This window comes from Hemicordylus capensis, chromosome 1, assembly GCF_027244095.1.
Source record: "Hemicordylus capensis ecotype Gifberg chromosome 1, rHemCap1.1.pri, whole genome shotgun sequence".
Classification (NCBI taxonomy): domain Eukaryota; kingdom Metazoa; phylum Chordata; class Lepidosauria; order Squamata; family Cordylidae; genus Hemicordylus; species Hemicordylus capensis.
Window position 1 is genome coordinate 374,591,214 of NC_069657.1, and position 20,796 is coordinate 374,612,009.

The 20,796-nt window shown below is 42.3% G+C and overlaps 1 protein-coding gene across 4 annotated transcripts in view; it reads left to right on the forward strand.

The window, feature by feature from the left end:
- Window positions 1-20,796, forward strand: part of KIF25 (kinesin family member 25) — a 71,854-nt gene that overhangs the window by 18,334 nt on the left and 32,724 nt on the right. For all 4 annotated transcript variants that reach the window (XM_053296835.1, XM_053296842.1, XM_053296827.1 and 1 more), the window contains 4 exons: window positions 1,225-1,313; window positions 3,683-3,725; window positions 11,081-11,148; window positions 17,758-17,832. In XM_053296835.1, the coding sequence (XP_053152810.1) occupies window positions 1,225-1,313; window positions 3,683-3,725; window positions 11,081-11,148; window positions 17,758-17,832 (275 nt within the window). The remainder of the gene's footprint in view (window positions 1-1,224; window positions 1,314-3,682; window positions 3,726-11,080; window positions 11,149-17,757; window positions 17,833-20,796) is intronic.

Below are 20,796 nucleotides of genomic sequence, written 5' to 3' on the forward strand. Positions count from 1 at the left end.
GTACCAACACATTTGTCCACGTGTGTATCTCTATAGTGGCACATAATAATGCACGTGTGCACACACTGTCTTGATATTGCCAGCTAGAACAAATCTCATTCTGCTTACTTATTTGAAAAATTAGAGGGAACACTGGTGCCTGCCTGCCACCCTTGAGTTGTGGTTTGGTCTGTTTGTGAGATGGTGTTGTGGTGAGAAACGGACAGTGGCAGCTCAGCAATATGTGTCTGTGTCTAATATTTCTGTGATGAGCTCCATGTCTGGCTTTGAGACAAACTTGTGCTTCACTCACTGCTCTGGTCTGCTCTGCAATCTGCACTGCAAGGTGTACTCAATCAAAATGTGACTGAAGACATCCTAGCTGAGCTTGCTGGCTGCTATTGTTGCAATGCTTAAGTAAGGAGTCATAACTGTGTGTAAGAGAGCAACTTGTGCCAATGATGTTACTGTAGCTCAGGCACTAAATTCTGGGTCAGTGATTCTTAATTTGGCCATTTTTGGACTGTGTGTTTGGCAAAATGTGGTGGTCTTTGTTGGGAGGGACTGTGTGCCTCTGTTCTGCAGTGTTTTTCAAGGCAGAGTTGAAAAATTTGTGCACTCTGCTTGTTTAGGACTTGGGGAACAATGGTAAACTCAAATCATCCCATATTTCCCCATGGATAGTTACCTAGGGACACCATTGTGGGTTGGTTAGTACTGTGTGGTGGGTACTACCTACCACTCAATCCGCAAAAGACATGGGCAAGCTGGTGGTTTTTAGAAAATGTTTAACCCCATCACATGATCCTATGGGGTTCGGGGGGAAACTAAAAAAAAAATTAGTTACCTGCTTGCCCTTTTCTTTGTGGGTTGGGTGGTAGGTAGCACCCATCATGCCCTATGACCCAACCCACTTTGGTGTCCCTGGGGAACAATGGGGTGATTTGAGTTCCCCATAATTCCCTTTGGTCGAATCACTCAAGTTGATTCATTGAAACAGCCAGCAACGGCTGCTGTTTTGACAAATTGATTTGAGTTTTTGCAATTCAATTTGAGCTTGAACTGAATCACAACATACGATTCATGCACATCTCTAATAGATAGTTTGACTTTCAAGATGCAATTAAGTTTATGGGACTTCACTCTCAAGTAAATGTTCTTAATATCAGACTGTATATTGTCTTTAAGACTTGTTTCTTTTCTTTTTTTCTTTACTCTAACTATGCTTCTTTGTTGTAACTACAGGAACTAAGGGGCAATATCCGAGTACACTGCAGGATTCGTCCATTATTACCATTTGATATTGCTCCTGGAGAATTGATGTCAGAAGACAGGTAACTTACTTTCAGCAGTGTAGTTATGTTAACTGCCATGACCACCCTAGTTATTCTCCTATTGCATGAAAATATATTCCATGTTTCTGTGTACTGTGGAAGAAGCTTCTACATTACCATTAATGGATTCTGCTTCTGCTGCTTTTCAACAATAACAACAAAACATGTCAAAGCAGTTTACACAGAAGAAGAAGAAGGAGAATATTCTATCCTGTCCCCAAAAAGCTCACAATTTAAAAAGAAAGACATGATGACACCAGCAACAGCCGTTGGAGGGATTCTGTACTGTGGTCAAGTAGAACCACTTACTGTCCCCTTGTTTAATATAAAGGAAATCACTGTGAAAGTTGTCGCTTTGTCCTGTTAACAGGGATCGTATTACATAATTAATAATTAATAATACTTATTAATATCTCTATTTATAGCCTATCAGCTTCCTAAGCCAAAGGATGATGGGAGCTGTAGTCCAACAACATCTGGGAAACCTGGCCTAGAGGGACTGGATTGTCCCTGCCCCCGATATCATTGCCAGGATCAGAGTACAGGGGAGGATGTGGCAAGAGTAAACATGCCTTGACTAGTTCCAGGGAGGGTAGAAGTGTTTGCATTGTTGCTTGTGTCTGTCTTATGTTTCTTTTTAGATTGTGAGATTGTGATTGAGGGAGGCTCGGTTGTCGTGCACGCAGGACAGGGCCTTCTCTGTTGCTGCCCCAGACTCTGGAATGCTCTCCCGGTGGCTATTTGCTCCTCGGTCTCCATCACAGCTTTTGGAAAGCATGTTAAATCGTGGCTTTTTACCCAGGCTTTTATTTGATTTTCTCTGCTTTTGCTCTTTGTACTCTATATTGCTTTTATGCTTTTGTTTTAAATTTTTAATCAGATTTGTTTTATATTTTTAGCTTAATATTTAAATTGTGTCTTTTTTACAATCTTGTTTTTAAATTTTGCTGTAAACCACCTTGGGATTGTTTTAATGAAAGGTGATGGGGATGGGTGTGTGTGTGTGTGTGTGTGTGTGTGTGTGTGTGTGTGTGTGTGTGTAAATAATCTAGGGGACTGCCTAGATGGATGATCCAGGCTAGGGGACTATCTTGATGGCTAAAGGAAAGAAGAGATTGACTGGTGTACCAAGCCTACCCTACTAATTAGTAGGACTGCCATTTTATAATTAGCTCTGATGAAGGAAAATTGGCCCCAGAAAACCACAAGTGTCCCTTTATGTTTGCTTGTACATACATTTGAGAAATACTTATCTATTTATTTCTATTTGCTAAGACTTTTTTGAATTAAAATTAACAATGCTGCAATTAGTAAAGCAATTATAACCAAGAGGAAAGCAGTGTAATCTAGATTTTTTTAATGCCTCTGAGAAACATGATTGCTTTTCAAGACCCTCCAAGTAGCAAGACATTTATCTGCAAAATTACAGTACAAAGCAGATTAGTCGATGCCACACACAAGATCTAAGCCTGCTCTCTCCTTAATGTGTTACAGCCACAGCCAGATTAAAGGACATAGGCAGTCCCTCCCATGTTAAACCACACAATTTCTCAGCCAGACTTCCTCTTCTCCCAATACAAACATGAGAAAGCCCACACAAATTCAGCCATAAATGTACGTGTACACACACACACACACCCTCCCCATCTTCATAAAGGCAGTATTCTGTTCTTCATGCTGCCCGAGGTGCTGATATTCTAAGCTGGAATCTATAGAATTGTGACTCAGCAGCCATTGGGCTTTCCGACAACCTGCCCCGGAAACTTGAACTGGCTTCACCAACACCTTCAGACAGCATGAGGAACAACTGACCAAAAAAAGAAATGAGTAGGATGCCCCACTGAGCATGTGCAAACCTTGCACCTTGCAGTAATCTAAAGGGGCTGCTGGGATGTCCCTTCATACTTTTTTCCTACTGCAAGGAATATAGCCACTGCTTTCCTGTCATCCAGTGAGACCTAAGTCACTATATTCAGACCTGCACAGAAGTCTAGTGGAACTAGTATAAGGAGCAAAATGGGCCCTTTTCCCACACGGTTGTAAACGTTTGCCAGTTTTCCTGGGGTTCTAATCTGAGTTTGAGACCACCCCTATAGGTTGTTTTAACCTTGTGGTTAATCCAAGCCTGGCCGTTTTCCTGCTGCTGCTTCCTCACATTCCTGAAGGTCAACATAGATTCCAGGGGGAGGCGCACCTTGCCTTGTGCTGTGATATCACTGACTGGCTCATGTAAAAACAATGATGTTTTGACTTCTGAGCCGTTTGTGACATTGAAACTTGGGGGCTTCTGTTGCAGCTATGCAAATTCTTATTCTTGGTGTGTGCATGCTTTCTAAAATGCATACCTCATATGTTTTTGTCTTTACAAGCCATAGCAACTTTTCTGGAAAAGTGGTGTGTGCAACTGATGATGTGAGTATACGTAATTATTTGTGCATTCTGAAACGGGCAATTCCATTGTGGAGTAGAGTGAATCGATCACGGTGTCCATACTTCCTGCCACACTTGCATTCCATGTACTCATGAAATTGCTTTCCTTTTCTCCCATCTGATGCCCTGGAGGTTGCCCAGCCCTTTCTGAAGTATTGATGTCTCCCTTCTCCACTACTCCTCCACCCAATATGGCTGGTGTTGAAATATCTTGTCTTTCAGAGCTTCCAATTCCTGAAAGATGTTTTAGGCCATACCTTTCCTCTAGCACTGTGACACATTGATACATGCGGTTTTGAACTGTGACAGAGCATACACTTTGCATGTAAGGAGACATATGTAATCAACTGGTATTCAGATAATAAATTATGTACTCTTTCTAATTCATTGGTCTGCTTTATGGACTGGGGAAAGGAAGCGATTTCTGCCACTGAGAGTTGGCTGCTTATGTTCTGTTCACATTTTCTAGTAGATTAATCTGCAATTAATATGTTTGCCTTCACAGTAACTGTTGAGTGGATCAATCTCATTCTAGTGTTACAACTAGGCAGTCGAAGCTGAGGCAGTGACTTCCCTAAGGATGCTTGCTTATTACATGACTGAGCAGGAATTTGTAAATTTCAAGTCCAGCACTTGGTCCACTAAATTACATGGCCAAGTCCCATGGATGACATGAAGACTGTGATGATGGACTTCCTTCAGCGTTCCTATTAAACTGCTTGTGTTTGCTTTTCTGATTCCGTGCTCTGCAGCTCAGGCTAGAAATGTGATAGCTAAAGAATTAAACACAGCTGCCTACCAAGCCTTGCATTGGTGCATTAAAGGAACCTCATTTAAATCCACCAGAGCAGGGGAGATTGAGAACTGATCTGCAAATCCAGATGGCATTCCAACGTTAATTAAGCCTGTTATAAAGAAATAAAATTTGAAAGGCATCATGCGATGAGATAAGATGGTAGTTTTAATCCAGGTTTTTACTGTTTAATTTTCTTGGCTACTATAGTTTTCTATCAGATACTCGGTGTTGTTTATACTTCATGTAGGTGTGGAGCCAATTTTCCTTTTATGGTAGTGATTAAAAAACGCAGCAGAAGGCCACCTTTTACGAGTACCCAATGTATTTGACTCCTCTTCATTTGGGATCTACTATATGACCTATATAATCTAGAATGTACTTGGGGCCATCCACACATGGCTCTTTTGCACATTACAGGAAGCAGCAAAGGAGGAAGTGGGGGTGTACATGCTGCAGATGAAGAAACACTTAGTGCACCTCCCTGTGGAAAGAAATGGCACAACTTGCTTATACTTCCTCTCTCACTCAACAAAATATATGAGAAAATCCTACAGTTGGAAAACAAAGTATATGAAAGTCGGCTAGAACAGCCAAATATGGGAGGAAATAATGTGATAAATTTGGAACTACAGATGGACCTTGGTATCTGCAGGGGTTCTGTTCTCTGCTGCTACTGCAGATACCGAGGCATTGAAGATGGTGGGGCTTAGGTTCCTGGATGCTGGTGATAAGGGCCCAAATCAGTGATAAATGTCCCTGCAAAGTGGGGGTAGGGGAGTGCCCTACTGTGCTCTGTAGTCTCCAGCTGTCCAGGAACACCCTGTCTGCCAAAATCAAAATTCCCCCATTTTCCCATGAGAAACAGTGGGGAAATGTGCTGGGGGCCAGGGGAATGAGCCACAAAATAGCTCCTTTGCTTAAAATGGCCAGAAATTACCTCTGAGAACATTTTAGGCCATCCTGACTCCATGTACACGTGAAACTAACCCTTTTTTTTGCCAGTTTCCCCTTGTGTATGCTGAGGTTGGGTGTTAATTACCCTACCGTGGATACATGAATCTGCGGATATCAAATTTGCAGCTAGCGAGGTTCTCCTATAGCTTATTTGCTGCTGTACTCCAGCAGCTTACACCTCCTCAGGAATAAGATTTTTCTCTTTATAGTGAGCCAACTAACTAGCCAACATGTGCACACTCTCCCCTTACGTATGTTCTATTTTTAAAATAACTTCAGAATTATTTGTCACTTGAATTTTAAGATTTGAGTTACTTGGGGCTTGTAATTTTAGAATAGCTTTAATGTTTGGGTACCAGTCTACTTGTCATGTTAACTATAGGACAGATGCTGATTTTTATTCGTAAAGCTCATTACTAATCTATACCACCCTCCAAAATAAAACAGGACCAATTATATCAAATGTATGCCTAACAAATGTGTGTCCAGCATTTTCTTTAAAACCTTCAAAGAAGGAAATTCTACAACAGCAATCGGAAACTGGCAGCCCTGGGTTAAATTGAACTTTTTGATGTATAGCCCTTAACTGTTGATTTCAGAGACAAAAGCCCTCATCAAACTTTCGTGATCACCACTGCACTCATGGTTACAGGTCCCAAATAGGGAGGAAGTCCCACCCTCAGAGCTATCACTCATCCACTTAAGTTGAGTGTCCATGCTTATGGTGCTGTTTGTGTGAAGAGGGAAGCAACCTAACCATGATGGCCAACACTTCTGTGGGCAGCAACCTCAGGCAATCCTGTTTTCAGATGAAATTATGACCAGTTGTGCTCTCCTTTCTGTACAATTCTCAAAGACTTAACATAACATTAGAAGATATCTGATAGATTGGGCAAAGACCTGTCTTGTTTACCACTATCCCTCCCCCCACCCCCACAGTGGCCAACCAGATACCTCTGGGAACCCCACAAGCAGGAGATGAAGGCATATTCCCTCTATCACCACCTATCATTGCACCCATACAGAGCATGGCTTATTCTAACATGAAGCTAGACACACTTGAGTGCAGTGTGAAGTGGTGTGTTTATGGGGTGGGGTTTGGGGTAGTGGTGGTGTTTTGTTTTGCATTTTGACATATGGAGCATAATAAGACCAAGGTTGTTTCTTAAATAGATAAGAAAAAGACATTATTTCCTTTCACTTTCCATAATCTTTATCCTAATCGTATATTGCAAGATTAATTACTTGATTAGTCAAGGACATTTATTGACTTGTATTACAAAAAAAAAGTAATTTTCTCATTTCCCCTTCCCTCTTTATTTCAGTTACAAAACGTGGAGGGTGCTGAGGGTGGGTGATATGCTGATAGGGGAAAAAGCTTAGAATTAAACCTTGATTCAGAGGCATCCTGCCTCTGAGCCTGGTGGTAGCATAATAGCCATCAAGACTAGTAGCTGTTGATAGACTTGTCCTCTATGAATTTGTGTACTCTCCTTTTAAAGCCATCTAAGCTAATGACCACCGCCATATCTTGTGGCAGGAAATTCCATGAACTGATTATGTGCTGTTGAAGAAGTACTTCCAGTCCATTTCATTGGATGACCCCTTGTTCTAATGTTGTAACAGAAGAAGGAAAACGTTTTTCTCTGCACTTCTGCCACACCATGCACAATAGCATTTAACTACGATTTAATTTGAAACCATATAAGTTGTAGCTTGCCCATCTATTGCTGGGGAGCTGTAACTCAGTAGCAGAGCACATGTTTTGAAGAAGAAGGTTCCATGCAATCCAGCTAGATCTGGCGAAAACCCAGTTTGATATGCAGGAGAGCCACTGCCAGTCAGTGCATGCCAGGGGTTCCCAACCTGTGGCTGGGGGATGATGGGAGTTGTAGTTCAGCAGCATCTGGAGTATCACAGATTGGGAACCCCTGGTGTAGACAGAGGAGAGCTGGTCTTGTAGCAAGCATGACTTGTCCCCTTAGCTAAGCAGGGTCCACCCTGGTTGTATATGTATGGGAGACTAGAAGTGTGAGCACTGTAAGATGTTCCCCTCAGGGGATGGAGCTGCTCTGGGGAGAACCAATGGTCTGAATCAGTATATGTCAGCTTCCTATGTTCCTATGTACTGAGCTGGAATCGTCTGGTCCAGTATAAGGCATTACTATGAAAATAGTATGACTTTGAGTAAGCCCTCCAACCCAACTGTAGTCCCAACTCTGGTTTCATTGATCAGTGCAATTTTCTATTTAAAGAAGAACTACAGTACGATTTAAAGTAGGCAGGGTATATTCCACTGATAAATTTTGGCATAGCCCTGGCTATGTAGAGAATTTTTTACGACTGCAGTTGCTTCAAAATTTCAAATGGAATGTGATTTAAAAACAACATTGTTAGACCAAAGTTACTTTGGATTTTGGGAGGCCTGAAAGCTGCTGAAAGGCTGTGGTAAATAAAATTAAAAGTTATTTCCATTCTGTTTGTTTAAGGATTCTTGTATTTACATCTGCAAGAGAGGCAACTGATGTTGTTTTTTTCATACAGAGTCTTGTAAATCTTGGCTTGCAAACCACTATTTCAGTTCCAAAGTCTAAAAAAGGATCAAGTTTTTGATTGCAAGTAAAGCATAATATTTCATTTAAATTTTTGAGTTCATCCAACATTGCAAAACTCTTGAATCTTTTTCATATGGATGGTTTTGGCTACTGGCATTGGAGGTATGAGAGGGTGACCATCTCCATGGCAACCTCTTGCTTTCCTAACTGATTCTAAATAAGAAATTAGGTTAATTGGTGCGTTAGTTTAGCATTCCATTTTTTTTCACTCAATAACCTTTGCTTTGCAGTGCTTCTCCTTTCTTTGCTAGTAAGAGCCAAACAATGTAGTTAACATTTTCACCAACCTGAACCTTGAAGGCTGCTCATAAAAGAAAACTATAAAGCCAGAGAAGCTTTGGGAAGAGGAGAACATTGGTGATACTCTAAGTTGACTCAGCCTACAGAGGATAGCTTTAGAGATATGTAAACCAAGAGTCTAGCTCAAAATAGAGCGTCACTGATTTAGAATGACAAAGGAAGTACTTTTTCAGACAGCACATAATTAATCTATGGAATTTGGTGATGGCTACCAGCTTGGATGGCTTTAAAAGGGGCATAAACAAATTTATGGAGGACATCTATCAATGGTTACTAGTCTTAATGACTTTAGGATGCCTCTGCATACCAGTTGCAAGGGAACAGCATCAAGTGTGGGGCTATTGCTTGTGGGCTTCCCAGAGGTATCTGGTGGGTCACTGTGGGGAACAGGATGCTGGACCTGATAGACCTTCAGCCTGGTCCAGCAAGGTAGTTATTACATTCTTATTCCTTATACCAAGGGAGGAAAGTCCCATTTTGCTCCAAAACCCCCACATTTTACATTGGTACTGTAGTAAAGTATGCAGGTCACATAAATCTGTGTGCATTCACCTGGCATAACTTAGTCTCATTTAATTCTTGGTCTGGTTCAGATGTCCTTGGTTAAATCCAGACTCTGTGCAACATCTCTGAGCCTTGGGAATGTGTGCTTCTTCTCCCATGCTTGCCTGAGTGTTCATCTCCACTCCAGTAAACCAAGATCAGTCATGATGTCCAAACCCACCTGTCTGGTTTATTCTGATCTCAATTTACTGTAAACTATCATGGAAGTGGACACTTCCGCAGGCATGGCAGCGGGGACTGTACACTCCCAAGGCTGAGAGATGTTTCCCAGCTTTAATTGATATCTGAACCAGCCCTTAGAGTGAGTGTTGCCCTCGGTAGGCCAAAAATGATAACACATATTTTGACTTTTTCAGAAAATCATTCTCCCTCTAGAGTTTGGTGCTAGCTACTTTGACAGTTTCCCTTGAAACTTATGAATTGGTGAAATATTCATTGTGCTACTACAGGGAGATGTTGAAGGAGATTCTGAAAGTCTTTGTACTCGTATGTTTCTCAGTAGTCAGTACACACACTAGAAAAACGTTAGACCAAATTTCTTGGGCAAAACTGTGACTGTGACTAAGACTATGTGAATGTGCCATATAAATGCTTTAAATAAATAATTTCACACACAAAGGCTGACTAGATAAGGGGCAATTGCACTAGTTCCCCAGCCACTCTGACTTCAGAAGTAATAAAATGGGTTGAAATGGCAAATGAGAAGCTTTGTTTGAAGGAGCAGATCCTCTTAGACACCCAATTCGTACTTTGCCTGTGCACACAAAATAGGCTGGTGCCACAAGTGCATTTTATAGCAAAAATGTGTGGGGAAAGTATGGGAGGACAAGACAGAAAACACTGGAATGCAACTACCTGACAACAATTCATGTGGCTGCTCTGAAAAAATGAGTGAAGGAAGGGTAGCAATTCCAAAGTAAAAGGCTAGTTTGGAAGCAATGGAGGCCTAACTGCTAAGACAGCATACAGGTGAAACTCGGAAAATTAGAATATCGTACAAAAGTCCATTAATTTCAGTAATGCAAATTAAAAGGTGAAACTGATATATGAGACAGATGCATTACATGCAAAGCGAGATAAGTCAAGCCTTAATTTGTTATAATTGTGATGATCATGGCGTACAGCTCATGAAAACCCCAAATCCACAATCTCAGAAAATTAGAATATTACATGGAACCAAGAAGACAAGGATTGAAGAATAGAACAATATCGGACCTCTGAAAAGTATAAGCATGCATATGTATTCAGTACTTGGTTTGGGCCCCTTTTGCAGCAATTACTGCCTCAATGCGGCGTGGCATGGATGCTATCAGCCTGTGGCACTGATGAGTTATTATGGAAGACCAGGATGCTTCATTAGCGGCCTTCAGCAATTCTGCATTGTTTGGTCTCATGTCTCTCATCCTTCTCTTGGCAATGCCCCATAGATTCTCTATGGGGTCAGGTCAGGCGAGTTTGCTGGCCAATCAAGCACAGTACACTGCATACTTTTCAGAGGCCCGATATTGTTCTATTCTACAATCCTTGTCTTCTTGGTTCCATGTAATATTCTAATTTTCTGGGATTGTGGATTTGGGGTTTTCATGAGCTGTACGCCATGATCATCACAATTATAACAAATTAAGGCTTGACTTATCTTGCTTTGCATGTAATGCGTCTGTCTCATATATCAGTTTCACCTTTTAATTTGCATTACTGAAATTAATGGACTTTTGCACGATATTCTAATTTTTCGAGTTTCACCTGTATTAGGAAGAACAGAATAATGGGTATTGTACCATTTTGGATTTCCTACCTAAATTAATATGCAGCCACATTGACCATTCCTTCCACTAGCTGATATCTATAATTCTGGTGGAGCTATAGAGGAGAGTATGAACCAGCCTCATACAACTCTGTGGCATCCCAAATTGTCAGTTCACTTACATCCCCCACCCCATCCAGAGTGAGGCATTGAGGATCCGTGTACTAAAGATGGAAGATGGCATTTGCAATTTGGAAGTTCTTGCAAGGTCTGCTTTGTGGTGAACCTTTAAGCTTACATTTTCTTTTTGTTTAGACTTTAATGATATATGTTTTAATTGTTACCACTCTTGTTTTTCTATCAGGAAACCATCTTTGTAAAATGCAGCCGTCCTGGTCATGCTTTGATAAATAAGACATTGCAGTATGAAAGGTGGGTGGTCTTGAGAGCCATTATGACTCTCTCTCTCTCTCTCTCTCTCTCTCTCTCTCTCTCTCTCTCTCTCTCTCTCTCTCTCTTTCTTCTGCTAATGTTTCTGAAAACTGAATTTGAAGTGGGAGTTGGTAACTGGTCTCTTACCATTCCAAAGATTCCAACATTGGTAATTTCCTTGTGGCTCTTCAAGACATAAAATTATGGGGTGGGGGTAGGAATTGGATTCTGTGCTCCATCCAAGGAGAAAATGGATTATTGTATTTATTTCTACCATTCTCCTGATTTTGATAATTGAAGGCATTTTTTAAAAAACATACAATGGTGTCATGTCCAGCATTAATTAAGTGTTCAGATGATGCTTTGAAGTAAGCCCCCTTCACAGATACTCCATATTGTCAGCCCATACCACAACAGAGTCTGTTGTGTATACTATAAGCATGTGGTTGAGGTTGACCATGTGGGTTTTATTTATTTATTCATTCACCTGTTTGTTTGTTTGTTACATTTATATCCCACTCCTCCTCTGAGTACATACTTATTTTTATCCTCACAACAACCCTGTGAGGTAGGTTAGGCTGAGAGATACATGACTGGCCCAGAGTCACCCAGTGAATTTCATGGTTGAATGGGGATTTGAATTCAGGTCTTCACAGTCCTAGTCCAACACTCTAACCACTACGCTATGCTGGCTCTCTTTCTCTCCTATTTGGTACCCTGCCAGAAGAGAGAGAGAGAGAGAGAGAGAGTGTATACAGGACCACGGTATTTTTTTCCAAAATGGCTTTTTGAAGCATTTTGTACTAGTTAGCAAGCTACCAATAGTGGATTTTCAAAACAGTGGTTGACATCCAGAGCAGTGTTCCAAGGGCTCAACAGGAAAGACTTCTTAATGCAGCCAGAGGCTTCCTGAGCGGTAGAGTGTGAATGCAGGGGTGGGGAACAATTTATGTTGATCTCCCTGCCTCCAAAAGTGCTCTTTGCCTTCCACAAATATGCTCCTGTGGGTTGTGCAGCTTTTAGGCTTATATGCTGCAAGGCAAAGAGCACTTCTGGAGGCTAGGAAGATCAGTGGAAATCGCTCCACCTGTGCACGCTCTCTGCTGCTCAGGAAGCCTCTAGCTGCATTAAGAGCAGCCTCTCCCTGCAAGAGCACAGCTCCTGCTGCATCCTCAGAATGCTACTCTGCATGTCAGCAAATGTTTGAAAGAAGAAAGATCTAGCATGGATGTATCCTTGAACATACTGACACCAGTAGAAGTGAAAAAGGTACAGTGGCTAGCCTATTATATTATCTATCATACATTGGGTGACAGAGTAGATGTGGGCAGAATTTGAAAGCCAGTTTCTCCCAAATCATTCCTCAGCACAGGTGTAGCTTCTTTCAGAAAATTTGCTGCAGTTCTGAATGTATTGAATATATCTGGACATATTGTACACCAAAATGAAGGTGCAGACTACAAAACATTAATGGCAGTGGAATTTGCTTTGACAGGTGAATTACTGTAAGAGTTTGAGCGATAAAATCTGGAAATTATGAGGAGAATGGCTTCAGACTGCCTATTAGTCATACCCCTTTACCAGCAAATAATTTTTTACTGTTCGCTATACATTTTATTGGGGGGGGGGGCAATTTTTAGCAATTTTCTAAATCTAGAACCTGCTGTCATGTAGGAGCAAATCACTGCATATTTTCCTAAGCAGACTTGATATTATTCCTGTCAAGAGTGTGAGCCCCACCCTGCTGCCAGTTCATGTGAAGGAGATAACTAGTTTCCTCAAGCCTGTGCACTGAGGTTGTCTTCAAAGACTCTCCTCTGGATATTTCCATGATCTGAGGTGAAGTGGGTAGCAACCAGGATGAGGGCCAACTTCATGGTGGCACCCACCTTGTAGCATTCTTCCCCAGAAAGACTCTTTTGGTGGCTAAACTGCAATCTTGTTAGCACCAGGTGCAGGTTGCTTTTAATTCTCCTGGGTCTTTTTAATCATTTTAGTTGTTGGTTTTAACTGCTGTTTTATTTTTTTCACTTTTTTATTATGTCTGCCCTGGGAACCTTAGGGTGAACTACCTTCAGTTGAAGGGTGGAATATATATGCTTAAAATAATTTAGCCATTGCCCGTTTAAAATATAAATATCTGTCTTTACAGAGCATTCCAGAAGCGTGCCAGTGTATGGTTAGATATAGGCCCAGTGTCAGCACATGGCAGCCTTAGGCAAATGCTAAAGGCACATTGCCCCAGAAAGGTCCACCACAAATGTCTAGGACTGTCCACCACTTTCTTCCCTACCCCCCCCCCTCCGCCAGCCCCTTTAAGTTTTTATCTAGTGCTTCGTGCTGGGAGGATGGAAAGTGTATACCATTTTAATCCCTTCAGTGCCCAGCCCCTTCACAGTGTCCCTCTAGATGAGGGCTGCTCAACTTCGGCCCTCTTGCAGATGTTGGCCTACAGCTCCCATAATCCTTGACTATTGGCTACTGTGGCTAGGGATGATGAGAGCTGTAATCCAACAGTTGGAGGGCCAAAGTTGTGCAGCCCCGCTCTAGATCAATGCTTTGTTGTGGCATAGCACTGGAGGAATTAAAATGGCAATACTCTCCAGCCTATTTCTGCTGCACTATGGTCTTCTCCTCCTGCCACCACTGCCGCTTTTGCTACCTTATGCGGCAGTGATTTGAAATGGAGGGGAATGGGTGGCAGCAGTGGTGAGAGCATACTGGAATGGAGAGCACCACCACTGTTTAAATTCTGAGTGTCCAGCCCCAAAACAATGCATTGCTCCAGAGTAGGGGTATACAGCTCTGGCCCCCAGCTGTTGTTGGATTACTGCTCTTGTCCCCAGCCACAGTGGTTAATAGTCAGAGATGATGGGAGTTGTAGTCAAAAAGCTGCTGGAGGGCTGAAATAGTGCAGCCCTGCTCCAGAATGACACACGGTTTCTGGGTCAGGCATCAGGGGGAGTATAAATGGTGGCACAAGCCTAATTTCACTCCATGCTTTGTACTCCTCCTCTCACTGTTGCTATCACTGCTGTTGTCTTCAGGTCTCGTAATCTCGGGGACCTTCTCACTCTGGGGGGTAGGCAGTCAATATTCCCTGCTAACTTGGCAAAGAGGCACCTTTTAACGTGGTGATTCCCTTTATTTAGAAGAGGAGAGTAACTGGCCCTATCCAGCCCCAGCACAGTAACTCCAGTGGCTGTTGCTGGTGTCTATCTTATGTTTATTTTTAGATTGTGAGCCCTTTGGGGACAGGGGTCCATCTTATTGATTTGTTATTTCTCTGTGTAAACTGCCCTGAGCCATTTTTGGAAGGGCGGTGTAGAAATCGAATTAAATAAATCAATAATAATAATAATAATAATAATAATAATAATAATAATATTGGAGGGAACCCATTAGGACACTTTGCCCAGGGCCTCACCAACCTGGAGTCTTCCCTATTAAATGGTACATTCCTTCAAATAATGTGGACATTTGGACTGTTTTCAGTGTCCTATGCAGCAGCTTCTTATAAACAGGAGAGCATATGGTTCTTGTTCAAGTCCAAATGTTTGTTTTATATTTATAGCCTTTCTATGAAACTAATAAGTCAAAATAAGTCGATCTGTTTTAGTGGGAGGAAACAGCTTTTCATCATATGCTTTTTTAAAAAAATGGATTAATCAACAGAATAAAAACTAGGTTTATAGTTTTCAAAACTGAAATAAGCATGTGGCTGCAAGGTGGATATAGACAGAGGGACATCTGTCATTTTTACATGAACAGACCGCTTGAGATTGTTGCACCAGATACAGAATGAAATCAAAGCAAAGCAAATTTGAATGTTCACTGGCACAACATGAAATTAATGTGCTTTTTTACGTCCCTTCTAAATGGCCTTCAGACAGATTCTTCATGCAGCAAGTTGTATATGGCCACGTAAACATCATCTCTTGGAAAAATAATATCCTCTCATGGTCTAAGAAGGTAACTGGGACATTTTCACAAGATGAAAAGAACAATGATTTTGCTTAGTAAAACCCACCCCAGTAAATAGTGTGCAATCACTAGTTAGTATCTACAGCTGCTATGTTGGTTAGGGTTATTCCAGTCACCTCTATCACTTGATTATTTGAACACGCAAAATTACTGGCAGAAATCGACAATTGCAGAACATTTTTTCTCAGCACTTTAGGCTGTAACCTACAGTAATACTAAGATGGATTAGATGACCTTTTTGTTTCATCATGAGATTCCTTCCTCATAGTGAGATCTGCATGGAAGTGGCTCATGGGAAGAATCCTACATGCTTTAGGATCAGCCAATTTGAATTCAGCAAGAGTCAGAAGTTTTGTTGGCCTATAATCTGGATGCATGCTGGACCCTTGTGGGTTCTCATGTGCTCCTCCTTGTGAGGCAATGTGAAAAAAAGTCACCCCAGGTAGGACAAATTGTTCATGCAAGCCCTTATGAAAGGCAAGCTATGCAGGATAAGCTTATTTCAAATCAGTGGTGCTCTCATTCTACAAAGCTAAATTAGAATAGAAGCAACATATCCATTATTTCAAGCACTGACACACCGATCCTTCTACAGCCCCTAGAACCTCGCAAACATCCAATCTGGGTCATAGCTACGGACCTAACCTCAGGCTTCTGAGGAATTTCTTCATAGCCTCAGAACTCCTTCCAAACTCTCTGAAGAGGGTAGACACCACAGCACAGATGTTAGCGCTGATGCTAGAGACTGACTGATGTTCTTATATATACAGAGTGAAACAAAAACTGTGGGTGGGGGAGGGGCATGAATGAACAGCGTTTTGCACTGTAATTGATCCAGAAAACACTTAAACGAGCAGAGGGTTTTTTTCAGTATTGGAAGTACATGGAAGCAAAAGAGGGTATGTGGAAGTGCAGGGGTGTGTAAGAGATGGGTAAAAGGAAAGGCATGCACACAAATTTCTTTAAGTGTAAATTGGCTGGTTTGTCCCCCAGCCCAACTCCACAGGATAGAGACACATGTGCATATCCTTCCCCTCCTCCCACTGTGCAGGGGCACTATTCATTAATTGCATGGTGGGGCCAGTTTGTCGAAACTGCTCCATTTCAGACAGCCCAAATAGTAATGGCTGCACATAAAGAAGTGAGATGACACAGCGCACCTGCATCCAGGGAGGGGAGGGGGATGTATGTGCTTATGGCACACAGCTCTTTATCTTTTGGAGTTGGACTGGCGGACAAAGTATCATTCAAACTGGCTTGTAGACAGAGCACATCTTTTCACTTCAAAACAAAATAGTGCTCAGCAGGACTACAAGAGTTATAGTTTCTAGGCCACATAATGCCTGCTTCACTGTTCAGTTGCGTTTCTCTGCCTAATTGCTCCTTAATTAAGGACTGGTTTGGACGATACATAATTGGATGCCACATAATTGTATGGAGGGGTCAGAATGTCCGAACCAGCCCCTCACTGCGCAATTTAAATACTACTTTAAAATAGAATTTAAATTGCACACTGAGGGTACGGCTTGGACTGTCCACTCATCCATGTGATTGTACAGCAGCAGCACAACACTGGGGGAGGAGATGATGTAATACATGCTCCTTACACTGTGGAGGGGTGAGTCAGACGTATTATCCAAACCAGCCTACATTCCCTTCTATCTCCTTCCTTGAAGTAGGTTTGATGCAGTCATAACTATGGGGATCTCTTATCCATGGTTACAACACTGGGCCATATGACTGTGTATTGTCTGCTCCAGCCTCTCCCTTCTAAAGCACCCCTATCTTTCTCCCATCAGCCTTAATGACAGTTAAGCATTAGATGCAGTCAGCATTAACATAAACCAAGGTTAAGGCTACAAACAAATCCTGCTTTAAAATGACTGGTTTACCATATCCGTGTTGAATATGCTCAGCCACTGTTAAGGCTGGGAGGGATTTTCTCCATCAAGGGGCTGGGCCTGCTCCTGATCTTTTAACCATATTAAAGAATCCCTTCTGTTTCATCTGCACAGGCCATTAGCATGTATGTATGTATGTATTTATTTATTTATTTAACAAACACATTTATATACCACCAAAATGCAGGTCTCCGGGCAGTTTACAACAAGTTTGGCACAGTTTTTTGTTGTACTAGCTAATCCACCCAATCTGACATTTGTATTCTTGGTTTCTATTTTTTAAAAATTGTGCTCTGACCATTTTAACCTGAAGGAAAGCTATGTAAAGCTCTAAAGCTGCTTCTTTTTTCCTTCCTGGCACTTCTGCCAACAAGTTTGGTCCAATAACGCATATCTTAACCTAGGCTCTCTCTAGAAATAGCTCAGATTTGACCAGGGCCTAGGGGCTTGGCAGTGTCCATAACACTTTAAATTGCTTGCTACTGGAACAGAGTTGGGGCTCAACTATCCCTCTGTTTAATTTCCTGATGTCTAAAAGCCAGCTTCAGAGTAGGCGTGAGTAATTCCACTCCTTAGATCTGGGTGCTCCGGAAGAAAATAAGTATTGTTAAACTGCATAAAGACTTAATGAGTAATGCTACTCTTTGTTGTTCTTTGTTCGCTGTGAACATTCATAGACCATTTTCCTTCAATGACTGAATCATTTTCCTCCCCTCCCCCGCAGAGTTTACGGTACTGCTGAATCTCAAGCGACAGTGTTTGCAGATGTATCCCCTTTGCTGACATCTCTGCTGGATGGGTGAGTTGGAAAGAGAGATCAAATACTTTTAATTAAATAAAAGAACCTGAAAAAGAGCCAGTTTCTCTAAAAAGCATGTACACATATATGTGTAAACTCTATTTTATGCATTCGCGCAAGCACACACACACACACACACACACACACCCTGCTGTGAAGGTATTATACTTGCCACAGAACTAGGATGATTACCTAGTCTCCTGAACTATGGTATGCTATATTAGAACTAATGTGTATGAAAGACCCCACTTTGAGAATTCCCCTAGATTTCTGCCAGCAGGGGTTGCTGACATAACATCCCATACCTATGGGATGACATAACATCCCATTTGAAGGAAGGGAAGTCAGAAATCTATTAGCTGTTTCCCCTTCCGGCTGCCCTGCCAGCAACTTGACCTTGGGGAGCAGTGCCAACCTCCCACAGACTATCACCTTGATCCTCTGTAATGCCAGGTCCGGAATAAGTTGGAAACCGTCCATGATCTGATTCTGGATGAAGGGGCAGACCTGGTATGTATTACAGAGAGTTGGTTGGGAGAGGCTGGTGGCCCAGTCTGGTCCAAGCTTCTCCCTCAAGGGTACTCTGTTGAGGAGCAGGTGCGGGGAGGTGGAATGGCTGTGGTCTATAAGAATAACTTCTCCCCGACCAGGATCCCTGTGGAAGTGTCTAACCATATTGAATGTGTATACCTAAGTTTGGGGACCAAGGATAGACTGGGACTTCTCTTGGTGTACTGATTGCCTCGCTGCCCAGTGGAGTCCCTAACTGAGCTGACAGACCTAGTCTCGGGTTTGGCGTTGGCGTCTCCCAGGCTTGTGGTGCTGGGGAACCTCAGTGTCTACTATGGGACTAATTTGTCTGGGGCGGCTCAGGAGTTCATAGCAGCCATGGCAACTATGGGCCTATCCCAAAGGGTCTCGAGACCAACACACATTGCAGGTCACACACTTGATCTGGTCTTTCACTCTGATCAGGGTGGTGTTCCGTGGATGGAGACTCTTGTGATTTTCCCATTGTCATGGATGGACCACCATCTGGTTAAGGTTGGACTCACAGTAAGAGCCCACGTTTGCAGGGGCGAGGGACCCATTAGAATGGTCCATCCGAGAAGGTTATTAGATCCAATAGGGTTAAAAGAAGCCTTGGAGGGATTTAGTGTTGGCTCTGCCAGTGATCCTGTTGATGCCCTGGTGGAGAACTGGAACAGCAAGCTAACCAGGGCAGTAGACATGATCGCACCTAAGCGTTCTCTCCGACCAGCTTCAAAATTGGTCCCTTGGTATACGGAAGAACTATGGGGGCTGAAGCAGCGAGGTAGACGACTGGAGCTCAAGTGGAGAAATACTCGACTCGAATCTGACAGATTACAACATAGAGCACATTTGTGGTTTTTTTCCAAATTCAATTTTTATTAATTTTTAACAATAGTAACCATTAACAATCATAATAAACACAAATGGACTTCCCGCGCACCTCCCTTCGTGAAACAACAATTATAAAGTTTACCCTTATTATAATTTTAATAAAAAACACAAATTTAAACCTTTAGCATAAAAAAGAACCATTAATCTACCCAACCTGCATTTCAAATTTCAAATCCTGCTGTAAGATCAATAGTAGGAAAATAATTTTTTAAATACAACAAAAATGGTCTCCAGTCTTCCTTGAAACGTTCTAGGTTTTGATCTCTTATCAATGTTGTAAGTTTTGCCATCTCTGCATATTCCAAAGTTTTTATCAACCAGTCAACATAGAGCACATTTGAAGATCTATGCTCTGGCAATATGGGTGGCAAAGAAGCTATTCTTTTCGGCCCGTATTACGCCCTCAAGTTCATGTCCGGCGGAGTTGTCCAGAGTTGTGAGAGGGCTAGGGAGTGCCCCTCCTCCATTGAATCAGAATTTGGAACCATCTATTACCTTCTGTTGCCAGATTTGGCTTTTTAAAAGCCAAATTTTGGGTTATGGCCCATTTGACTCACGAGTATACCCCCTAGGTTCTGGCCACACTGCAGTATTACCCACTGTGGTGTGTTTAATGATTTCTTTGTAGATAAAATCTCTCTTATTCGGTCCGACTTGGATTTAGACCCCACAATTACTGCAGTGTCTGAATCAGAGGTGTCCAGCAACTCCTCTTATGTGGTTAGGCTGGATCAGTTTCAGTTTGTGACTCGTGAGGATGTGGACAAGCTGCTTGGAGTGATGTGGCCTACTACCTGTTCTCTTGACCCTTGCCCGATGTGGCTGATACGATCTGGCAGGGAGGTTGTTTTAAAAGGCCCGGTAGAGATCATAAATGCTTCTCTGAGGGAGGACAGGGTGCCTCCTTGTCTTAAGGAGGCAATTATTAGACCACTTCTGAAGAAGCATGCCCTGGATTCCTCAGAGTTGAGCAACTATTGGCTTGTCTCCAACCTTCCATGGCTGGGCAAGGTGATTGATTGATTGATTGATTGAGAGGGTGGTGACCTCCCAACTCCAGGCAGTCTTGGATGAAACTGATTATCTAGAACCATTTCAGACCGACTTTCGGGTGGGCTATGGGGTGGAGACTGCCTTTGTCAGCCTGATGGATGATCTCCAATTGGCTATCAACAGAGGGAGTGTGACTCTGTTGATCCTTTTGGACCTCTCGGCGGCTTTCGATACTATCAACCATAGTATCTTTCTGGAGCGTCTGATGGGGTTGGGGGTGGGAAGCACTGCTTTGCTTGGGCAGATTCTAGATGGTGTCTCTCGGGGACTGTTGTTCTTCAAAAACGGAACTTCGGTATGGTGTCCCTCAGGGCTCCGTATTGTCTCCGATGTTGTTTAACATCTATCTTCAACTGCTGGGAGAGATCATCAGGAGATTTGGTGCAGGGTGTTATCAGTATGCTGATGACACCCAAATCTATTTCTCTATGTCAATGTAATCAGGAGAACGCATAACCTCCCTAAATGCTTGCCTGGAGGCAGTGA